At 43.1% G+C, this 21316-nt stretch overlaps 1 protein-coding gene across 1 annotated transcript in view; it reads right to left on the bottom strand.

Annotated features, from left to right (window-relative positions):
• The window catches only part of LOC134908906 (cytochrome P450 2C5-like), a 216387-nt gene extending 206162 nt beyond the window's left edge, over positions 1-10225 (bottom strand). Inside the window, exons 1-2 of the mRNA XM_063915139.1 lie at positions 10037-10225; positions 1097-1259 (exon numbers count right to left, since the gene is read on the bottom strand). Coding sequence (XP_063771209.1) covers positions 1097-1259; positions 10037-10210 — 337 coding nt within the window. The 5' untranslated portion in view covers positions 10211-10225. The remainder of the gene's footprint in view (positions 1-1096; positions 1260-10036) is intronic.
• Positions 10226-21316: the final 11091 nt, after the last annotated feature.

The raw sequence follows: 21316 nt of genomic DNA, 5'->3' as shown, positions 1-21316 counted from the left end.
CGCCAAGTAAATTTGCTATGCAGTTAGGTATTTTACTCACGGCATTACAAGGTTTTTTTCTTCGTTCTGGTGATCGTAATGTGATTGACAGGAAGTGGGTGTTTCTGGGCGGAAACTGGCCGTTTTATGGGAGTGTGTGAAAAAACGCTACCGTTTCTGGGAAAAACGCGGGAGTGGCTGGAGAAACAGAGGAGTGTCTGGGCGAACGCTGGGTGTGTTTGTGACGTCAAACCAGGAACGACAAGCACTGAACTGATCGCACTGGAAGAGTAAGTCTCGAGCTACTCAGAAACTGCACAGAGAAGTCTTTTCGCAATATTACGAATCTTTCGTTCGCAATTTTGAGAAGCTAAGATTCGCTCCCAGTAGGCCGCGGCTTAGCGTGTGCAATGCTGCTAAAAGCAGCTTGCGAGCGAACAACTCGGAATGAGGGCCTTAATCCCCTGCTATATTATTCTCTCTGTATTTTATTGCATCTGAGAACAATAGATGAAAGTTTTATGCTAATAAGCCTTGTTGCACCTAGGCACAGCAGAGAAAGCAGGATGAGCAAGGCTCAATCTGTAGGCCTCATGTCACTTTACATTAACCAACCTCTTTGGGAAAACAATGAACCAACAAAACAGTGATCATGACCCAAGCGAAGTCTCCTGTACTTTTTTTGATCAAGGCATTTTGTAGCTTTCTGACCATAGTTCTGCTCAGAGAGTAACTAACCCTATTATACATGATGACACTGGTGTACTCAGCAAGTGCTGAACGCAGTTCATTTTTATTATACTACGGAGTCTATTGCTGTATTGTCTTAAAAGGCTCCTACACAGGCAGATCAGGTGGGTTTACTATAGAGGAGCTCAAGAACATTTGCACTGCTGCAGTACCGTAATTCACAGGGATGAGTTCAAATGATCATAGCAACCATTCATCCCTGACTTGCAGTGGGTATGTCACAGGAAATGAGGATTTAAATGGCTGTACATTTTGTCTATACTACAAATAACCCAACAGATATACTTCCAGTTCTAAACTCATTAAAACCCATTTAAAACATAATGAAAGTATATTTGCATATTTTTTAAGGAAATTTAAATATTACCATGGTCCTTTACTAATTTGGAAATGACCGGGGCTTTTGGTCTGTCGGAAAATTCCTCCGTGTGGTTGATTAGAGCATCTTTGATCGTATCATAACCACTTAGGACGACCATCTTTGCCATGCCGAACTGGACGCTGTATACGGGCCCGTACTTCTTAGACAGCTGTAAATGCAATAAACAACAGCAGGAATAAACTGGACTACAGTCTGCATTAGATGATATTATGCCAGTAATCATTACCTATAATTTGTGGATTACAATGCTATATATCAATAAGACTCACATTTATCACACAAAGCCATTCTGCCACTCAAGAAATGCAGAAGCAGCAGTTTGCACATTGTGAAAATAAAATATTTGACAACTAAAAAGCAGGAGATACAGTAACACTGATATCTCCCACATTTGATACACCAATTGCAGTGTACCACCGTCACCATACAATGTATGAGGATGTTGCAGCATTGCTATTTAACAAGGTCCGTATACCAAAAGTTTTTGTGGCTTTTACATGGAGTTTGTTAAATACGCTACAAAGTGACCTCAGAGAAGGTATTTCTACAGTAAGTGTATTTTCTTAAAACAAAGGCTCTCATTCCGAGTTGATCGCTCGCTAGCTGCTTTTAGCAGCATTGCACATGCTAGGCCGCAGCCCTCTGGGAGTGTATCTTAGCTTAGCAGAAGTGCAAACGAAAGGTTAGCAGTTCTGCTACTAAAAAATGGCTCAAGACTTACTCCTAGCTTGCGATGACTGCAGTCTGTTTAGTTCCTGGTTTGACGTCACAAACACGCCCTGCGTTCGGCCAGCCACTCCCCCGTTTATCCATCCACTCCTGCATTTTTACCTGGCACGCCTGCATTTTTAGCACACTCCCTGAAAACGCTGAGTTGCAGCCCATAAACACCCACTTCCTGTCAATCAAACAATAAACACTCGAGCAACTGAAAAGCGTCGCTCGAGCTTGTGTAAAACTACAAAGTTTTGTGTGAAAGTACTTAGCGCGTGCGCACTGCGGCCCATACACATTCGCAGTTTTGCCGTTTTTTAACCTGATCGCTGCGCTGCGAAAATTGGCGACGAGCGATCAACTCAGAATTAGGGCCAAAGTTTCCAGGGTAATTGTTTTAATGGGCAGGTGTACTTAAACCCGTCATAGGCAAACTTTGAAGCACTACATTTACCAGCATAACATGAAAAGGGGATGTTGTTACCGTTTAACTACTGTGTACAGCCCATTACGTCCACTCAGTACAGTACAGTATATAACTTAGAAATTATAGAGAATAAGGTCATGTACTGAGAATCACACCTATTGTAAAATAACTGTAGCATATAGAATATTGGTCAATTAAAAAATATGACAGTTTCAGGTAGAGATGAGCGGGTTCGGTTTCTCTGAATCCGAACCCGCCCGAACTTCATGTTTTTTTACACGGGTCCGAGCGACTCGGATCTTCCCGCCTTGCTCGGTTAACCCGAGCGCGCCCGAACGTCATCATCACGCTGTCGGATTCTCGCGAGGCTCGGATTCTATCGCGAGACTCGGATTCTATATAAGGAGCCGCGCGTCGCGGCCATTTTCACACGTGCATTGAGATTGATAGGGAGAGGACGTGGCTGGCGTCCTCTCCGTTTAGAAATTAAAATAGATAGGAGAGTGAGAGTGAGACACTTCATTTACTTACTGGAGCTTAGGAGGAGTTATACTAGTGACTGATGACCAGTGACCTGACCCACCAGTGCAGTTTTATAATTTATTATTATTTAATAATCCGTTCTGTTCTTGTTCTCTGCCTGAAAAAAACGATACACAGTGACTCAGTCACACTCACATACCATATCTGTGCTCAGCCCAGTGTGCTGCATCATCTATGTATAATATCTGACTGTGCTCACACAGCTTAATTGTGGGGGAGACTGGGGAGCAGTTATAGGTTATAGCAGGAGCCAGGAGTACATATTAAACAGTGCACACTTTTGCTGCCAGAGTGCCACTGCCAGTGTGACTGACCACTGACCACTGTGACCAGTGACCTGACCACACTGACCACCAGTATAGTATATTGTGATTGTCTGCCTGAAAAAGTACACTCGTCGTGTGACTTGTGTGGTGTTTTTTTATTCTATAAAAATTAAAAAACTCATTCTGCTGACAGACAGTGTCCAGCAGGTCCCTCATTATATAATATATACCTGTCCGGCTGCAGTAGTGATATATATATATATATATATTTTATATCATTATTTATCATCCAGTCTATACTAGCAGCAGACACAGTACGGTAGTTCACGGCTGTAGCTACCTCTGTGTCGGCACTCGGCAGTCCATCCATAATTGTATACCACCTACCCGTGGTTTTTTTTTTCTTTCTTCTTTATACATACTACATCTCATTATCATCCAGTCTATATTAGCAGCAGACACAGTACAGTACGGTAGTCCACGGCTGTAGCTACCTCTGTGTCGGCACTCGGCAGTCCATCCATAATTGTATACCACCTACCCGTGGTTTTTTTTTTCTTTCTTCTTTATACATACTACATCTCATTATCATCCAGTCTATATTAGCAGCAGACACAGTACAGTACGGTAGTCCACGGCTGTAGCTACCTCTGTGTCGGCACTCGGCAGTCCATCCATAATTGTATACCACCTACCCGTGGTTTTTTATTTCTTTCTTCTTTATACATACTACATCTCATTATCATCCAGTCTATATTAGCAGCAGACACAGTACAGTACGGTAGTCCACGGCTGTAGCTATCTCTGTGTCGGCACTCGGCAGTCCATCCATAATTGTATACCACCTACCCGTGGTTTTTTTTTTCTTTCTTCTTTATACATACTACATCTCATTATCAACCAGTCTATATTAGCAGCAGACACAGTACAGTAGTTCACGGCTGTAGCTACCTCTGTGTCGGCACTCGGCAGTCCATCCATAATTGTATACTACCTACCCGTGGTTTTTTTTTTCTTTCTTCTTTATACATACTACATCTCATTATCATCCAGTCTATATTAGCAGCAGACACAGTACAGTACGGTAGTCCACAGCTGTAGCTACCTCTGTGTCGGCACTCGGCAGTCCATCCATAATTGTATACCACCTACCCGTGGTTTTTTTTTCTTTCTTCTTTATACATACTACATCTCATTATCATCCAGTCTATATTAGCAGCAGACACAGTACAGTACGGTAGTCCACGGCTGTAGCTACCTCTGTGTCGGCACTCGGCAGTCCATCCATAATTGTATACCACCTACCCGTGGTTTTTTTTTCTTTCTTCTTTATACATACTACATCTCATTATCAACCAGTCTATATTAGCAGCAGACACAGTACGGTAGTTCACGGCTGTAGCTACCTCTGTGTCGGCACTCGGCAGTCCATCCATAATTGTATACCACCTACCCGTGGTTTTTTTTTTCTTTCTTCTTTATACATACTACATGTCATTATCATCCAGTCTATATTAGCAGCAGACACAGTACAGTACGGTAGTCCATGGCTGTAGCTACCTCTGTGTCGGCACTCGGCAGTCCATCCATAATTGTATACCACCTACCCGTGGTTTTTTTTTCTTTCTTCTTTATACATACTACATCTCATTATCATCCAGTCTATATTAGCAGCAGACACAGTACAGTACGGTAGTCCACGGCTGTAGCTACCTCTGTGTCGGCACTCGGCAGTCCATCCATAATTGTATACCACCTACCCGTGGTTTTTTTTTCTTTCTTCTTTATACATACTACATCTCATTATCAACCAGTCTATATTAGCAGCAGACACAGTACAGTACGGTAGTCCACGGCTGTAGCTACCTCTGTGTCGGCACTCGGCAGTCCATCCATAATTGTATACCACCTACCCGTGGTTTTTTTTTCTTTCTTCTTTATACATACTACATCTCATTATCATCCAGTCTATATTAGCAGCAGACACAGTACAGTACGGTAGTCCACAGCTGTAGCTACCTCTGTGTCGGCACTCGGCACTCCATCCATAATTGTATACCACCTACCCGTGGTTTTTTTTTTCTTTCTTCTTTATACTACATCTCATTATCAACCAGTCTATATTAGCAGCAGACACAGTACGGTAGTTCACGGCTGTAGCTACCTCTGTGTCGGCACTCGGCAGTCCATCCATAATTGTATACTAGTATCCATCCATCTCCATTGTTTACCTGAGGTGCCTTTTAGTTGTGCCTATTAAAATATGGAGAACAAAAATGTTGAGGTTCCAAAATTAGGGAAAGATCAAGATCCACTTCCACCTCGTGCTGAAGCTGCTGCCACTAGTCATGGCCGAGACGATGAAATGCCAGCAACGTCGTCTGCCAAGGCCGATGCCCAATGTCATAGTACAGAGCATGTCAAATCCAAAACACCAAATATCAGTAAAAAAAGGACTCCAAAACCTAAAATAAAATTGTCGGAGGAGAAGCGTAAACTTGCCAATATGCCATTTACCACACGGAGTGGCAAGGAACGGCTGAGGCCCTGGCCTATGTTCATGGCTAGTGGTTCAGCTTCACATGAGGATGGAAGCACTCAGCCTCTCGCTAGAAAACTGAAAAGACTCAAGCTGGCAAAAGCACCGCAAAGAACTGTGCGTTCTTCGAAATCCCAAATCCACAAGGAGAGTCCAATTGTGTCGGTTGCGATGCCTGACCTTCCCAACACTGGACGTGAAGAGCATGCGCCTTCCACCATTTGCACGCCCCCTGCAAGTGCTGGAAGGAGCACCCGCAGTCCAGTTCCTGATAGTCAGATTGAAGATGTCAGTGTTGAAGTACACCAGGATGAGGAGGATATGGGTGTTGCTGGCGCTGGGGAGGAAATTGACCAGGAGGATTCTGATGGTGAGGTGGTTTGTTTAAGTCAGGCACCCGGGGAGACACCTGTTGTCCGTGGGAGGAATATGGCCGTTGACATGCCTGGTGAAAATACCAAAAAAATCAGCTCTTCAGTGTGGAGGTATTTCAACAGAAAAGCGGACAACAGGTGTCAAGCCGTGTGTTGCCTTTGTCAAGCTGTAATAAGTAGGGGTAAGGACGTTAACCACCTCGGAACATCCTCCCTTATACGTCACCTGCAGCGCATTCATAATAAGTCAGTGACAAGTTCAAAAACTTTGGGCGACAGCGGAAGCAGTCCACTGACCAGTAAATCCCTTCCTCTTGTAACCAAGCTCACGCAAACCACCCCACCAACTCCCTCAGTGTCAATTTCCTCCTTCCCCAGGAATGCCAATAGTCCTGCAGGCCATGTCACTGGCAATTCTGACGAGTCCTCTCCTGCCTGGGATTCCTCCGATGCATCCTTGCGTGTAACGCCTACTGCTGCTGGCGCTGCTGTTGTTGCTGCTGGGAGTCGATGGTCATCCCAGAGGGGAAGTCGTAAGCCCACTTGTACTACTTCCAGTAAGCAATTGACTGTCCAACAGTCCTTTGCGAGGAAGATGAAATATCACAGCAGTCATCCTGCTGCAAAGCGGATAACTGAGGCCTTGACAACTATGTTGGTGTTAGACGTGCGTCCGGTATCCGCCGTTAGTTCACAGGGAACTAGACAATTTATTGAGGCAGTGTGCCCCCGTTACCAAATACCATCTAGGTTCCACTTCTCTAGGCAGGCGATACCGAGAATGTACACGGACGTCAGAAAAAGACTCACCAGTGTCCTAAAAAATGCAGTTGTACCCAATGTCCACTTAACCACGGACATGTGGACAAGTGGAGCAGGGCAGGGTCAGGACTATATGACTGTGACAGCCCACTGGGTAGATGTATGGACTCCCGCCGCAAGAACAGCAGCGGCGGCACCAGTAGCAGCATCTCGCAAACGCCAACTCTTTCCTAGGCAGGCTACGCTTTGTATCACCGCTTTCCAGAATACGCACACAGCTGAAAACCTCTTACGGCAACTGAGGAAGATCATCGCGGAATGGCTTACCCCAATTGGACTCTCCTGTGGATTTGTGGCATCGGACAACGCCAGCAATATTGTGTGTGCATTAAATATGGGCAAATTCCAGCACGTCCCATGTTTTGCACATACCTTGAATTTGGTGGTGCAGAATTTTTTAAAAAACGACAGGGGCGTGCAAGAGATGCTGTCGGTGGCCAGAAGAATTGCGGGACACTTTCGGCGTACAGGCACCACGTACAGAAGACTGGAGCACCACCAAAAACTACTGAACCTGCCCTGCCATCATCTGAAGCAAGAAGTGGTAACGAGGTGGAATTCAACCCTCTATATGCTTCAGAGGTTGGAGGAGCAGCAAAAGGCCATTCAAGCCTATACAATTGAGCACGATATAGGAGGTGGAATGCACCTGTCTCAAGTGCAGTGGAGAATGATTTCAACGTTGTGCAAGGTTCTGATGCCCTTTTAACTTGCCACACGTGAAGTCAGTTCAGACACTGCCAGCCTGAGTCAGGTCATTCCCCTCATCAGGCTTTTGCAGAAGAAGCTGGAGACATTGAAGGAGGAGCTAACACGGAGCGATTCCGCTAGGCATGTGGGACTTGTGGATGGAGCCCTTAATTCGCTTAACAAGGATTCACGGGTGGTCAATCTGTTGAAATCAGAGCACTACATTTTGGCCACCGTGCTCGATCCTAGATTTAAAGCCTACCTTGGATCTCTCTTTCCGGCAGACACAAGTCTGCTGGGGTTGAAAGACCTGCTGGTGAGAAAATTGTCAAGTCAAGCGGAACGCGACCTGTCAACATCTCCTCCTTCACATTCTCCCGCAACTGGGGGTGCGAGGAAAAGGCTCAGAATTCCGAGCCCACCCGCTGGCGGTGATGCAGGGCAGTCTGGAGCGACTGCTGATGCTGACATCTGGTCCGGACTGAAGGACCTGACAACGATTACGGACATGTCGTCTACTGTCACTGCATATGATTCTCTCACCACTGAAAGAATGGTGGAGGATTATATGAGTGACCGCATCCAAGTAGGCACGTCACACAGTCCGTACTTATACTGGCAGGAAAAAGAGGCAATTTGGAGGCCCTTGCACAAACTGGCTTTATTCTACCTAAGTTGCCCTCCCACAAGTGTGTACTCCGAAAGAGTGTTTAGTGCCGCCGCTCACCTTGTCAGCAATCGGCGTACGAGGTTACATCCAGAAAATGTGGAGAAGATGATGTTCATTAAAATGAATTATAATCAATTCCTCCGTGGAGACATTGACCAGCAGCAATTGCCTCCACAAAGTACACAGGGAGCTGAGATGGTGGATTCCAGTGGGGACGAATTGATAATCTGTGAGGAGGGGGATGTACACGGTGATATATCGGAGGATGATGATGAGGTGGACATCTTGCCTCTGTAGAGCCAGTTTGTGCAAGGAGAGATTAATTGCTTCTTTTTTGGTGGGGGTCCAAACCAACCCGTCATTTCAGTCACAGTCGTGTGGCAGACCCTGTCACTGAAATGATGGGTTGGTTAAAGTGTGCATGTCCTGTTTATACAACATAAGGGTGGGTGGGAGGGCCCAAGGACAATTCCATCTTGCACCTCTTTTTTCTTTAATTTTTCTTTGCGTCATGTGCTGTTTGGGGAGGGTTTTTTGGAAGGGACATCCTGCGTGACACTGCAGTGCCACTCCTAGATGGGCCCGGTGTTTGTGTCGGCCACTAGGGTCGCTTATCTTACTCACACAGCTACCTCATTGCGCCTCTTTTTTTCTTTGCGTCATGTGCTGTTTGGGGAGGGTTTTTTGGAAGGGACATCCTGCGTGACACTGCAGTGCCACTCCTAGATGGGCCCGGTGTTTGTGTCGGCCACTAGGGTCGCTTATCTTACTCACACAGCTACCTCATTGCGCCTCTTTTTTTCTTTGCGTCATGTGCTGTTTGGGGAGGGTTTTTTGGAAGGGACATCCTGCGTGACACTGCAGTGACACTCCTAGATGGGCCCGGTGTTTGTGTCGGCCACTAGGGTCGCTTAGCTTAGTCATCCAGCGACCTAGGTGCAAATTTTAGGACTAAAAATAATATTGTGAGGTGTGAGGTATTCAGAATAGACTGAAAATGAGTGTAAATTATTGTTTTTGAGGTTAATAATACTTTGGGATCAAAATGACCCCCAAATTCTATGATTTAAGCTGTTTTTTAGTGTTTTTTGAAAAAAACACCCGAATCCAAAACACACCCGAATCCGACAAAAAAAATTCGGTTAGGTTTTGCCAAAACGCGGTCGAACCCAAAACACGGCCGCGGAACCGAGCCCAAAACCAAAACACAAAACCCGAAAAATTTCCGGCGCTCATCTCTAGTTTCAGGACCAAAACCTGAGATTGTGCAGGGAAATTTGGGACAACTCTTTCCATGGTTGTGAATCCAACCCTTGTACACTCATTGATCTGTAAAATTTCTGATTTGTTAAGGTATCATGTCTTGACAATTATGGAAGAAGAGTGTAAAACTGCCATATGAGATAGATCCATTTCAATAATACAGTAAGCAAACGCTGTACATTTTTACATAGGATAAGAGGACACGTAAACTACCATTCTGCATTTACAACCTCCTACTAGCCTACTATTCAAGGTTCAAATGATCAGATTTCTGCAGCTTTCTTCCAATATCTCCTACAACAGGCCTGGCCAACCTGTGGCTCTCAAGATGTTGTGAAACTACAAATCCCAGCATGCCCTCCCACGGTTTTAGCATTCCTTAATATCAAAACTGTGGTAAAGAATGATGGGACTTGTAGTTTTACAACAGCTGGAGAGCCACAGGTTGGTCAGGCCTGTCCTACAGTGTATAACAAATGTGGGACAATTATTGAAACCACTTTATGTTGTTATTCTTCTTTAAATTCTAGACTGGTGGTAAAATAGAATGTATAAAAGTAAATTGTTTACTATATCGTAAACAATTTAGTGTTGTTTTAACAGAAGGATTATATTACCTCTATAAATGTTTTGTTAGGGTTTTCCATGTCGAATATGTGTATATTTCCAATGATGGGTAGAGGCGTTGGTCCGGGTGGGAAATTCTTATACATGTGTTGATTCCAATTGTTATAGACATAGGCCAAAAATAGGATGAGGGCAATGGACAGTAGAATTGTGACAGGGTCCATGGCAAACGTCTTCCCTGAAGCCTGGAAAGAAAAGACAAAACATAGATCTTTTATTGCAAAAGTAAATACTCATTAAGCATATACAGCACAAGCAATTGTCAAATATTTTTTATGTCCTACTGATCTTGCAGTCAGATATAATGTAAACAGAAGATGCTGCAAGATTGACCATTTTTGATGTAATCAGGTGATCAGGTAAATATTGAAAACTAAGGGCCCCATTTAAACAAGATTTAACCTCTTAAGCACTCGCTACAGGGGTTATGTCCTCATTTCCGTATTCAACAAATAGCAGTAAACTACTGTAAGAGTGCCGCTGTTTGTCACTGGATCGGCAACGGGGATCCACCACTGGTTAAGCTTTCCAGCCATTGCCGAGACCCCACTATGCACAGATTGTCTGTCGCACATGCACATAACAAAAAAGCCTGTCTCTAGCAGCAACAGACGGCCAGCTGCAGAGCGGAGAACCTCTCTGGTGAGTCCTGGACCTAGTGAAAGACTGACCTTTAATATGGCTGTTTAATGAATGAATCCAGACAGCATTCGGATTTGTTACAGTAATTACTGAAAAGTCTTTAATGGGCTAGAAGTTCCTTTCAATATATTTCCCTGGATCCAGGGGTAAGCCTTAAACTTACCTCACACATCAGGGATAAGGGAGGATGCTAGGAGTTAGTTGACAAAATATGTGTAGTTACCAACAATAGTTTTAGTGTAATGTAGCCTCTGGTGCTAGAAACTGCAATACCTAGCATCCTCCAGGTTCAGTATGAGCTCCCGATGGACAGGACGCCGGCACTCAGTATACCAACAGTGGCATTCCGTCCATCAGAATCCCGACAGCCCCCCATTTAGCCCCCTAACCCTCACCTTTTCCTTACCCTAACCCGCACCTTCCCTTGTGGGTGCCTAACCCTAATCTTCCTTGGTAGTGCCTAGCCCTAACCCTCCCTTCCCCGCTGGCTAAACCTAACCCTCCCCGCTAGGTGCTTAACCCTTACCTCCCCTTCGATGTGCCTAACCCTAACCCTCCCTACTCAGTCCTTAAATCTCCCTCCCAAGTCTCTAACCCTAACCTTCCTGTGCTTGCACCCTAAGGCTAACCCCCCTTCTGCTGCCTAAACCTAACCTCCCCGCACACTCGCGGCAGGATGGCAGCGCATCCCGCTTTCAGCACGACCGGGATGTCGGCTGTTGGAATTTTGATGCCGGCATCCCGTTTGGCGTCGGTATTTTGATGCTGGTATCGTGTCCTCAATCGGGTTCCCGGCGTCTGTATTCCGACCGCCGGGATCTGATTCATCGGGAAGCTAACTGCTTCCCCATCCTCCAGCTGTAAGGAGTCAGGAAATGAGATCAGGGCTCAGTGCAACTGCGTTTTGTTTTTTGTTTTTGTTTTTGAAAAATGACAGTTAGGAGCTGATTGGTTTGTACTTTATCTCTCTCTAAGCTTTACTAATTCTGCCCCTTGGTGCCAGAATGGCAGGCAGATAAAAAAAAACACAGAGGAATGACGAAGGAGTAGGTACTGTAGGTGTGACCACATATTCTAAGAAGCCATATCCATAACTGAATCAAGTGCCAGCAAGTCTGCTGAGCCTGCCATGGAGAAAGAAACACACAGCAATTGTACCTGCTGCATGATTAGGAGTCCTAAAACTAAAGGAACAGATGACCTGGATCTACTGAGAAAGACGGAGAACACAAACAGCGTAAGTACTGCACATGTGCAAGTCTTAGAGACATACGGGGGAGTAGAGAAAATGTACCACTCATACTGTGGGAGATGAAAATGTCATCACATCCTGTAGACAGTGCCAATAATTTCACAAGATTGGTAGAACTAGATGCAAGAGAGGATGGTGATAACCAGAGGTTATTCTGCCAAGTGTCCTGTACAAGCTGAGTCAACCCTAATTGAGGTTTACAAGCCCTTCTGGTGCAGGCTTCCAGCACACAAGGCTACACATGTAATTTCTAGTTACACCTGATCATATGAGCGAAACTACATAAAGAAAATTATATAATGTAATAAGTGGTTTTTACTGTTTGTAGCTTATGAAAAAGGGTGTAACAAGAAATTACATAATTAGCCCTGTGCAGTCAGGAAAGAATTAATTTACTCATCAGTTCTCTTTTTTACAGAGAACCATTTTACCTCAATTAACTTAATTTGCTTATAATTATTGTTTTTTTGCTTTCTGAAAAGCTGCATTTCTTAAAATAGTTCTGTTCCTACAAATTATTTTCTGACACCAACTGTGCTATATGGGTATTTGCTTGTGCGCCAGTATAGCTAGCCCAGTTGACGAGATGTCTGTTCGTTGGAATACAAATAACTTTGGCATGTCCCCATATCACCTAGAATGCAAAGACGCAAAATTGCTGCGATTCAGAATGCATGATTTAACCAGAAATTACTGCTCTATGAACTGCAAAAAACATCACTTCCTGTTGTTTGAATGTATAAAAATTTCACTTACGGTCATTGGAACACATAAAAATTTCACTTCTGATTTTTGAAGTGCAAAAACCGGAAGTCATTGGCAAATGACCCACAAATGTCAGTTTCTGTCAGCTTTACACAAAAATTGCCCATTGGTGGGAGGGCTTTGCCTCCAATTTCCTGTTTGATGGCATAAATATAGTTTACAGTTTACAACACCTGCTTATTTTGAGAGTCTGAGGGATTACCCCTTAATTTGTTCATTAATTTATTTGAATTATGTGAAATTATGTTTTATTTTGTTGTTTGTATGTAATACAAATTCCATATTTGTAACACATGTTCCCGGTTATTTGGGTAATTATTATTGAAATATCCACTTGTGGGGGTTTTTTTTTTTAGCACAAATCACCTTTGCTATTTTGTACCACCTCCTCAGTTGTCTGCCTGAATATATTCTTTCCCTATATATTTAAGACTTTTTGGATTAGCGTGTCGATGACATTTAAATTATGTTCTACTATATTTTCATATTCAGTTTTGACTAGTCTTATGCTGACCTATTCTAAATAGCAGATGAATAATACAACCCATGTGAAGAATGAAAATAGACAAGTTAATAAATAAATACAATAAAGAGAAACGTAATTGAAAAAATGTACATTTTGAATTTGCAGTAGTTCACTCTTCCTAGGTTCTACAAGATATTGTATTTAGTATTGGTACATGGTTGGTGGCCATATAAATTCATATTATAAAAATGACCCACAAACAAAATAGCATGTCCCTGTGTCTCTTATATTGGCTAGCATATTTTCTGATACCTCTTCCTTATTTTGAAGCCTCAATGAGTCCCTTTTGTGCAATAAGGTAGTTATCTTGCAGATATCTCAGCTTCATTCAGAATATTTTTCTATTAATCAGTCCCCAGAGATAGAGATTATGATTTTTTGGCAGGCTCATAAGGCTGTGTTGCAGAACCATTTCATCCATATTGTCTTGTGTGAAAAGGCTCCACACTAAATTAGATAAGTGTGCGAGCCCCATTGTTTTAATTTTGGATCTGGATTCATCTTTGTGTTTTGATTTTGCAAAACCTCCCTCAATCGTTTTGGTTCATAGTCAGTTTTTGTTCAGTTTAAAAATGATAAGAAAAAAAAACCAATACTCATTGATAAAAACAGTTAAGATCATGTTATTTTTGCAATCCAAAACCAATTTTTTTTATTTCAATCCTAACCGCAGGCAGATCTGAACTAGGATTATGTTCGGATTGGATCTCCTCAAAAGATCTGGAATGGGTTTTGGTTCAGTTCGGGTCCAAAAATTCAGGTGGATTTGGATTTCTTCAGAACCGCACCTCTCTACACTAAATCCATGCTACAGTAGGTTTTATTGCTCAATTGTTTTGTTTAGAGGCCATACATAAGTCATCTCTGTGCCCTGCTGATCTAGACCTGCTTGAAACAGTGTGAGCTGAACTTAATATGCTTCTTTAAAAAAAAAAAAAATCTGCCTTAGGGGTATTTAATTCAAATCGGAATTCCCGACTTGTCGGAAAAACGGCAGTTTCCGACAATTTAAGGTTGAATCCAGATTCGACCTATTCAAACTTCCATTTACCCGACAAGTTAAAAATTCCGACTTGTCTGAAAACACGTGGATTGGCGGATTAGCCGCGGATCCACGTGTTTTGTCGGATTAGCCTAGTTTCCGACAATGTTAATCCGACTTTAAAAAAAAGTCGGATTGGCAGTGTCGGAAATGGCCAAATCCTGTTGGATTTGGCCGCAAACTGAATACTGAAATGTTGGATCCTTTCCGCCGGAAAGGATCCGACATCAATTGAATAAACCACTTAGATCAATTAAAAAATAGGACAGCACCTCCCCCGCCGCCGCAGACATGTCCCCCCCCCCCCACAGCCAGCACCCCCGACTGGTCGCCGATCTCTGCTCCCCCCGAGGCCCAGCTTACCCCCGCCGCTGTCCCGCTCACGCCTGCCGCCATCTGCACTCCTGCCCGCTGCTCTCAGTGCATCAGCAGCCGCTGACAGCAGTGGCCGTCCATTGAATAGGGGTTGTTGGGTTCATTCCGACAACTGCATTTCGGAATGGATCCGACTTTTATTGAATATACCCCTAAAACTTTCTACCCTTATTAGGAGCACACTCCCCATCTGTTTCAGTGCCCTTGACTATTACTATCGTTATAGAGTTTTTCTTTAGATATCTTTTTTTTATTTTTACACCTCTATTGTCCAGGATCATATTTATGATTCCCTAGAACTGTTCTCAACGTTTTATCCGATTGACTATACATCCTCTCCAGGTCTACATTCACAATAAGTCATACAGTAATCTAGAGTAACGGGTTTAAGGTTTTAGTTTGTTTTGTGTTCTATATCTCATGTATATTGTGTATTTCTGTGCTTTGGTTTGTTAACTCCTATTGACTTCCACTTCCTTCCTTCGATTTGCTCTCTTTTATTTTCTCCTCTCTCTTTTCTAACCTATTTTCTCCACTTAAAATAGCACAGCAGTTTGCCATCATAGAACACATGGCAATTGTTTTTTTGTTTTTTAATTGGGTCTTTTGCTGAGTTTTGTACATATTGGGTTTAATTTACTCTAAAAAAAAAACCTAATGGAAAAATAGTGTGTTTATGTCCATTCACAAGTGTTATGTTTATGTTCTTGGTTTAGATATATCACATAAATTTACTTTCATGTTTGTAAAATGAAGGGGACGGATTGGGAATTTAGGGGGTAATTCCAAGTTGATCGCAGCAGGAAATTTTTTAGCAGTTGGGCAAAACCATGTACATTGCAGGGGTTGGGCAGATATAACATGTGCAGAGAGAGTTAGATTTGGGTGGGTTATTTTGTTTCTGTGCAGGGTAAATACTGGCTGCTTTATTTTTACACTGCAATTTAGATTGCAGATTGAACACACCCCACCCAAATCTAACTCTCTCTGCACATGTTATATCTGCCTCCCCTGCAGTGCGCATGGTTTTGTCCAACTGCTAACAAAGTTCCTGCTGCGATCAACTCAGTATTACCCCCAATATACATTACAGAGAGCATACTAGTGATAATAACCACCCAATATAGAGTGCATCCTAGTGACTGCTGTCATTATACAGAGATCATTATGACCACCATACAATACAGAGAGCACCCAGGTGACCAGCATATAAAGTAGTATTTTACTGACTAATATACCATATAATATACAGAGGATATTACTGACTCTCATACAATACGGAGAGTATTCTAGTTACCCTCATACACTGATGTTGCAGGAAAGAATGGGGGCAGTGGCTGTCTGAACTCAGTCTTCAGGTCCTCTTCCCACCACTGGTTCTACTCTAGCAGGGACAGCAGCGCCACTGGTCCAGTGTGCCATTGAGAGGGCAGTTGGAATCCCTTAAGTGGATGGTGATGGACTTGCAATTGGCCTTCCGTCTAGCCATTGATGTTTTCTTGTTTTGAGCTGGCAGTTGACCCCATTCATAAGCCAGTGTACAGATGGGTCCAACTTTATCTTGACTTCTTTTCTGCGCCTAGGCACACCATGGTTTATTAACATAAGCCTTTCATCTATTGTTCTCAGCTGCAATACAATACAGAGAACAATACATCAGGGGATTACGTAATTACAGCAGGGGATTAAGTCCAACTGATTTTGCTCAATTAATCCTATTAAAGGCCAAGATAAACGTGGACCCATCTGTATGTTCAGACAGTCTTTATTGCATTGTAGGGCCATTTCTCTGAGTCTTTATTTAGATAAATTATTTAGGTAAATTTATTATTGTACAATTTGCTCTTGAGTATAAATGTAGGCAGACATCAGCCAATAGAAAGTTCTGAAACACACCCTTGCGGTACTCAGCCCTCTTTCCCTTCACCTCTTTCTCCTCTCCAGATGCAAATGGCTGCAAGTGTCCAATTCATGCAAATAAACTGTGCAGATTTGCTTATGGGGTGCGCAGAATGATTTTGATTGCTCTGTGCAGATTGTCATACTGTAGGTTACACTAATATTTCTTATCAAGTAATAAAAAATGAATATTCAAAAATGTAATACTGTAATTCCATCAAAGTTGCTGGAGCAAGATCATTACCACCATTTTGTAGGAGGTCTTTAATAACCATCAAGACACCTAAATGTTGAACATACATACAAGGTGATTCCATGTCTAGGGTGTTGGTATATGAAGTGCATCCCCCACCCCCACCCCCACCCAAGCCTAACCCTAACCCTCCCTTGATGCCTAACCCTAAGCCTGGCCCTAACCCCAGTACTTACCTTTGGAATTCACCAGGATTCTGACCATTGGGATGTTGCTGTTGGCATTCTGACCATCAAAATCCTGAGTGCCAGGATATTAACTACCGTGCAATCCCGTGTATCTTAGTGTATTCCAAACATTGTATTGCACACACACTAGTTCAGTGGCAAGTAGACTGTAGACTGTTCCTTTCTATAGTGTGCTCATGAGGGTCTAGCAAACACAACCAGTGCACAGGAAGGTGCAGGGCAGGGCAGTCTTTTTGTATGGGCTCAATGGACCCAGAACCCCAAGAGTATAAGGGGCATAGGCTGATAGCTGAGGGTCCCCTCTTTCCAAGGATACCGGATTTTTGAAAATTGGTCTTGGGGAACCGGAGATATTCAATGTCAAAGTAGTGGTCCCCATCCAAGCCTGTTACTTGCTATTCCGAGCCAGATATCTCGGGTTCTGTCTGACTTAGAGTTTTTCTGAGGGTATACTCCAAAAGCTTGGACTCCCTTTCGGTGGACACTGACAGCTTGTCTCTACTACGCCCAGATCCAGAGATATCAGCCTTCCAGCAGCTGCTCCCTGCTCCAGCTCCACACGCCTCGGATGAAGTTTTATATATTTGTCAGTGGATTGCTCTGGCTCCTGAACTCTGATCCCCAAGTCTCCAGTACCTCCTGAAATTTGTTTATCCCATTGGAAGCTAAGAAATCTATTTCCAGGAACTAGAGATATTTGAAGTCAAGCATGTTGCCCTCCCACCGGAAAATGATGAATATTAAGCACACTCCACTATCCTCCCTTACGTATTAAACACCCCCTACCACCCTGGAAGTCATGTATCGGGACCTCTCTTTCAGCACAATGCCCCCTTCTACAGTTTAGTGTTCTCCCTCCCGCCCCATCTGTGCAGTAAATGAATAATTAGCAGAAATTACATGCTGAGCAAAAGATAGAACACCCCCTACCACCCGCGGGACTTTAAAGCTGCCGCTGATAGCACCCCCCACCCTTACTGCTGGAGGATGGGTAGGGGCCTCAGTGCATTGCTGTGCCCAGGAGCCTACATTGCTGTTAAGACAGCCCTGGTGCAGGGGAGACATCCATCCTAGGCAGGCCCCCTATGTCTCCAGGCCCCAAGGCAACAGAGCTCCCTGGATGCTCCTGCACATATGTAAGTGACATAAACTTGGCACAAATGCTTTGTCTATTGATCTGAATGTCTCTTGAGATGCATCTGATTGAGCATTTGTCCATACAGTATATATACTTTTTTATGTACTTTTTGTCTTTAAATTGTGAGTGCATACTGTATGTGTCCATGTGTAAATGAGTTTCTATGTCTCTATGTTCCTGACAGATGGGAAAGTGTGGCATATAATAACACTGAGTAATAGTGAGTAATAGTATATCATTGTACTCTCTCTTCTCTCTCTCACTCACTCACTCACTCACTCACTCACTCACTCACTCACTCTTGGAGAGATGTATCAATCAACCAAACAACCAGCATATAATCATGCTCATGCATACTGGAAAACATAGCTTACTAAGCACATCATTTAGCAATGAAATATTGAAATATACAGTACAGGTGGATCACACACATATACATATAGCTACAATGAAATGTTGTTGTTGTTGTTGTTGTTGTTGTTGTTTTTTTTCCATTAATACAGTAGTTCCCAACATTTTCAGTTTGGAAATTGGGAGAACAAAGCACTGGGTCACACTCAATCCTTTTCCTTCCACAAACTATACCCCACTGATATGCACTAATTCTAAGGAGCATTCATTAGTGGGACATCACATCAAATTGCTTCATGTCAGGACCAGAGGCGTAACTGTGGGAGGCAACGGAGTCAGCTGCCGCCGGGCTCCTGCTCTCTAGGGGGGCACCTCTCCTCCCGTTCCGTTTAGCTACACCATTAAATTAAGTTATTTGACAGCCGACGCTATCTTTTCCGTGGCTGACTCCCCTCCCCCACTAGTCCCTGCACCTTACAAGTCACAAGCTCTTTATTACATTTTAAAAGTGTCATACCCAGGATTAGAACCCATGACCTATTACACTGGAAGCAGATACCTTACTGATGGAGCTATTTGCTCTTCTATAGGAAGCATGAGGATTCTGACTATATGAAGTAACTTCATAGAGTTAGAATTCTCATGTTTCCTATACAGGAGCAAATAGCTCCATCAGTAAGGTGCCAGATAATAGTTTATGAGTTCTAATCCAGGGTATGACATTTGTAAAATAATTGTATGACTGCTAAGAAATGTGTGATTTAAAATAAATGACAATGAAATGTAAATAAATAAATATATATATATATATATATATATATATATATATATAAATTAGAACACACACACACACACACACGTATATATTATACATACATATATTTATCTATATATGGGGGTACCAATATTTATCTTGCCTCCGGGCAACTGGGACGAACTTACGCCACTGGTCAGGACAGTTTCCTCAAATCAGTGCACCCCTCTATAATTCTGTGCATGTGGGAGATATGGTCATAAATGTATGAAATCTTATTGAAAATGTTTTATAAAACCTTTGTGTCTTACTGTAAGTACTGCAGAGCTGTTCCTGTCTTCTCTCTTCTCTCCTCCTGCACTGAGTGGTGTGTTGTCTTCTCTCTTCTCTCCTCCTGCACTGAGTGGTGTGTTGTCTTCTCTCTTCTCTCCTCCTGCACTGAGTGGTGTGTTGTCTTCTCTCTTCTCTCCTCCTGCACTGAGTGGTGTGTTGTCTTCTCTCTTCTCTCCTCCTGCACTGAGTGGTGTGTTGTCTTCTCTCTTCTCTCCTCCTGCACTGAGTGGTGTGTCTGCCTTAAGGACTTGGCGTACAATGAACATAAGATTACAACATCATTTCCTTAATTGCAGATTCCTATAGTATGTAAACTACATATGACTCCACCCTATAATAAATACAGAAACACATGGGAAAGTATGGCATACTGTATAATAATGTTAAATATTAGTCTTTAATTTTACTCTCTCTCTCTCTCTCTCTCTCTCTGTATTATATATAGTAGTGTAAATGCTTGTACAATGCTCCATATCATTTGCATATGCTAGTGTAAAACAGAAAACTGGTTGCTATTATTTTTATTACCAGTTATTTATATAGCGCACGCCGCACACATATTCCGCAGCGCTGTCTAGAGAATATTTGGCCATTCACATCAGTCCCTTCCCCAGAGGAGTATACAATCTATACCCCCTACCACATGTACACGCGAACACATTTACGCTAGGGTTAATTATTGTTGGGAGCCAAGTAACCTACCACTATATTTTTGGATTGTAAATGGAAACCGGAGTGCTCAGGGGAAACCAATGCAAGCATGGGGAGAAAATACAAACTCCACACAGTTAGAGCCATGGTGGGAATCGGACCCATGACCTCAGTGCTGTGAGGCAGTAATGGCAACCAGTACACCATCCGTGCTGGTTAGTGTTATATAAGGGATCGGTATGAAATACCTCCAATCAAAATCCAGACGGTCGAAATCCCAACAGTAATTGACAGACGGTTTAAAATACAGACAAGGTCAAAATACCGACATGTAAAATGCCTACAGGTCAAAATACCGACATGCGTTTTTCATTGTTTTGTGTGTGTGTATGTCGACATAGGTTGACATAGACACCATATAAGGGTACCACGTCCCCTCGCTGCGTTCACCATGCTTCGGGCACGGTACCTCGCTTCGCTCGGCACACTATTATATTCCCCCTCCAGGTCGACTGGGATAGTAAAGTATGAACAAGTCGGTTTCAATGAAAAAAGCATGAAAAACTCATGTTGGCATTTTGACCTGTCAGCATTTTACATGTCGGTATTTTGTCCATGTCGGTATTTTGTCCATGTCGGTATTTTGACCTTGTTGGAATTTTGACCGTCGGTCAATTGCTGTTGGGATTTCGACCGTCTGGATTTTGATTGGAGGTAAATTGACTACATCCCTTATATATACAGATATGTCCTCATACATCTAGCCTCAATATGCCACACAGCACAAGATGCCTGGCAATAGATAGCCGCCAGGTCCCGCGCAACTCTGCTAGGGCTGGGCATCTTTATTTTGCGGAAAATGCGTCTTAGTTACAACGCACACAAGGAGACTGTGCTGATTAATTTGAAATGTGACACTTGTATATTGTGTGTGACCGAGTCTGTGTATGGAGCAGAACAGAACTTATATTGGAAAAAGCTGCGGCTGTTACATTGTAGCACTGCGTGTACAGATTCAGAAACTTTGTCATACAAGTGTCATCCTAGTTGCATTGTGTTGGGACTTAGATGCATTTTTAGCAAAAAAAGAAGTATAAAAGA

Source organism: Pseudophryne corroboree, chromosome 4 (assembly GCF_028390025.1).
Source record: "Pseudophryne corroboree isolate aPseCor3 chromosome 4, aPseCor3.hap2, whole genome shotgun sequence".
NCBI classification, from domain to species: Eukaryota; Metazoa; Chordata; class Amphibia; order Anura; family Myobatrachidae; genus Pseudophryne; species Pseudophryne corroboree.
The sequence above is the reverse complement of the archived record's forward strand: the minus strand, read 5'-3'. Positions and strand labels throughout refer to the sequence as shown.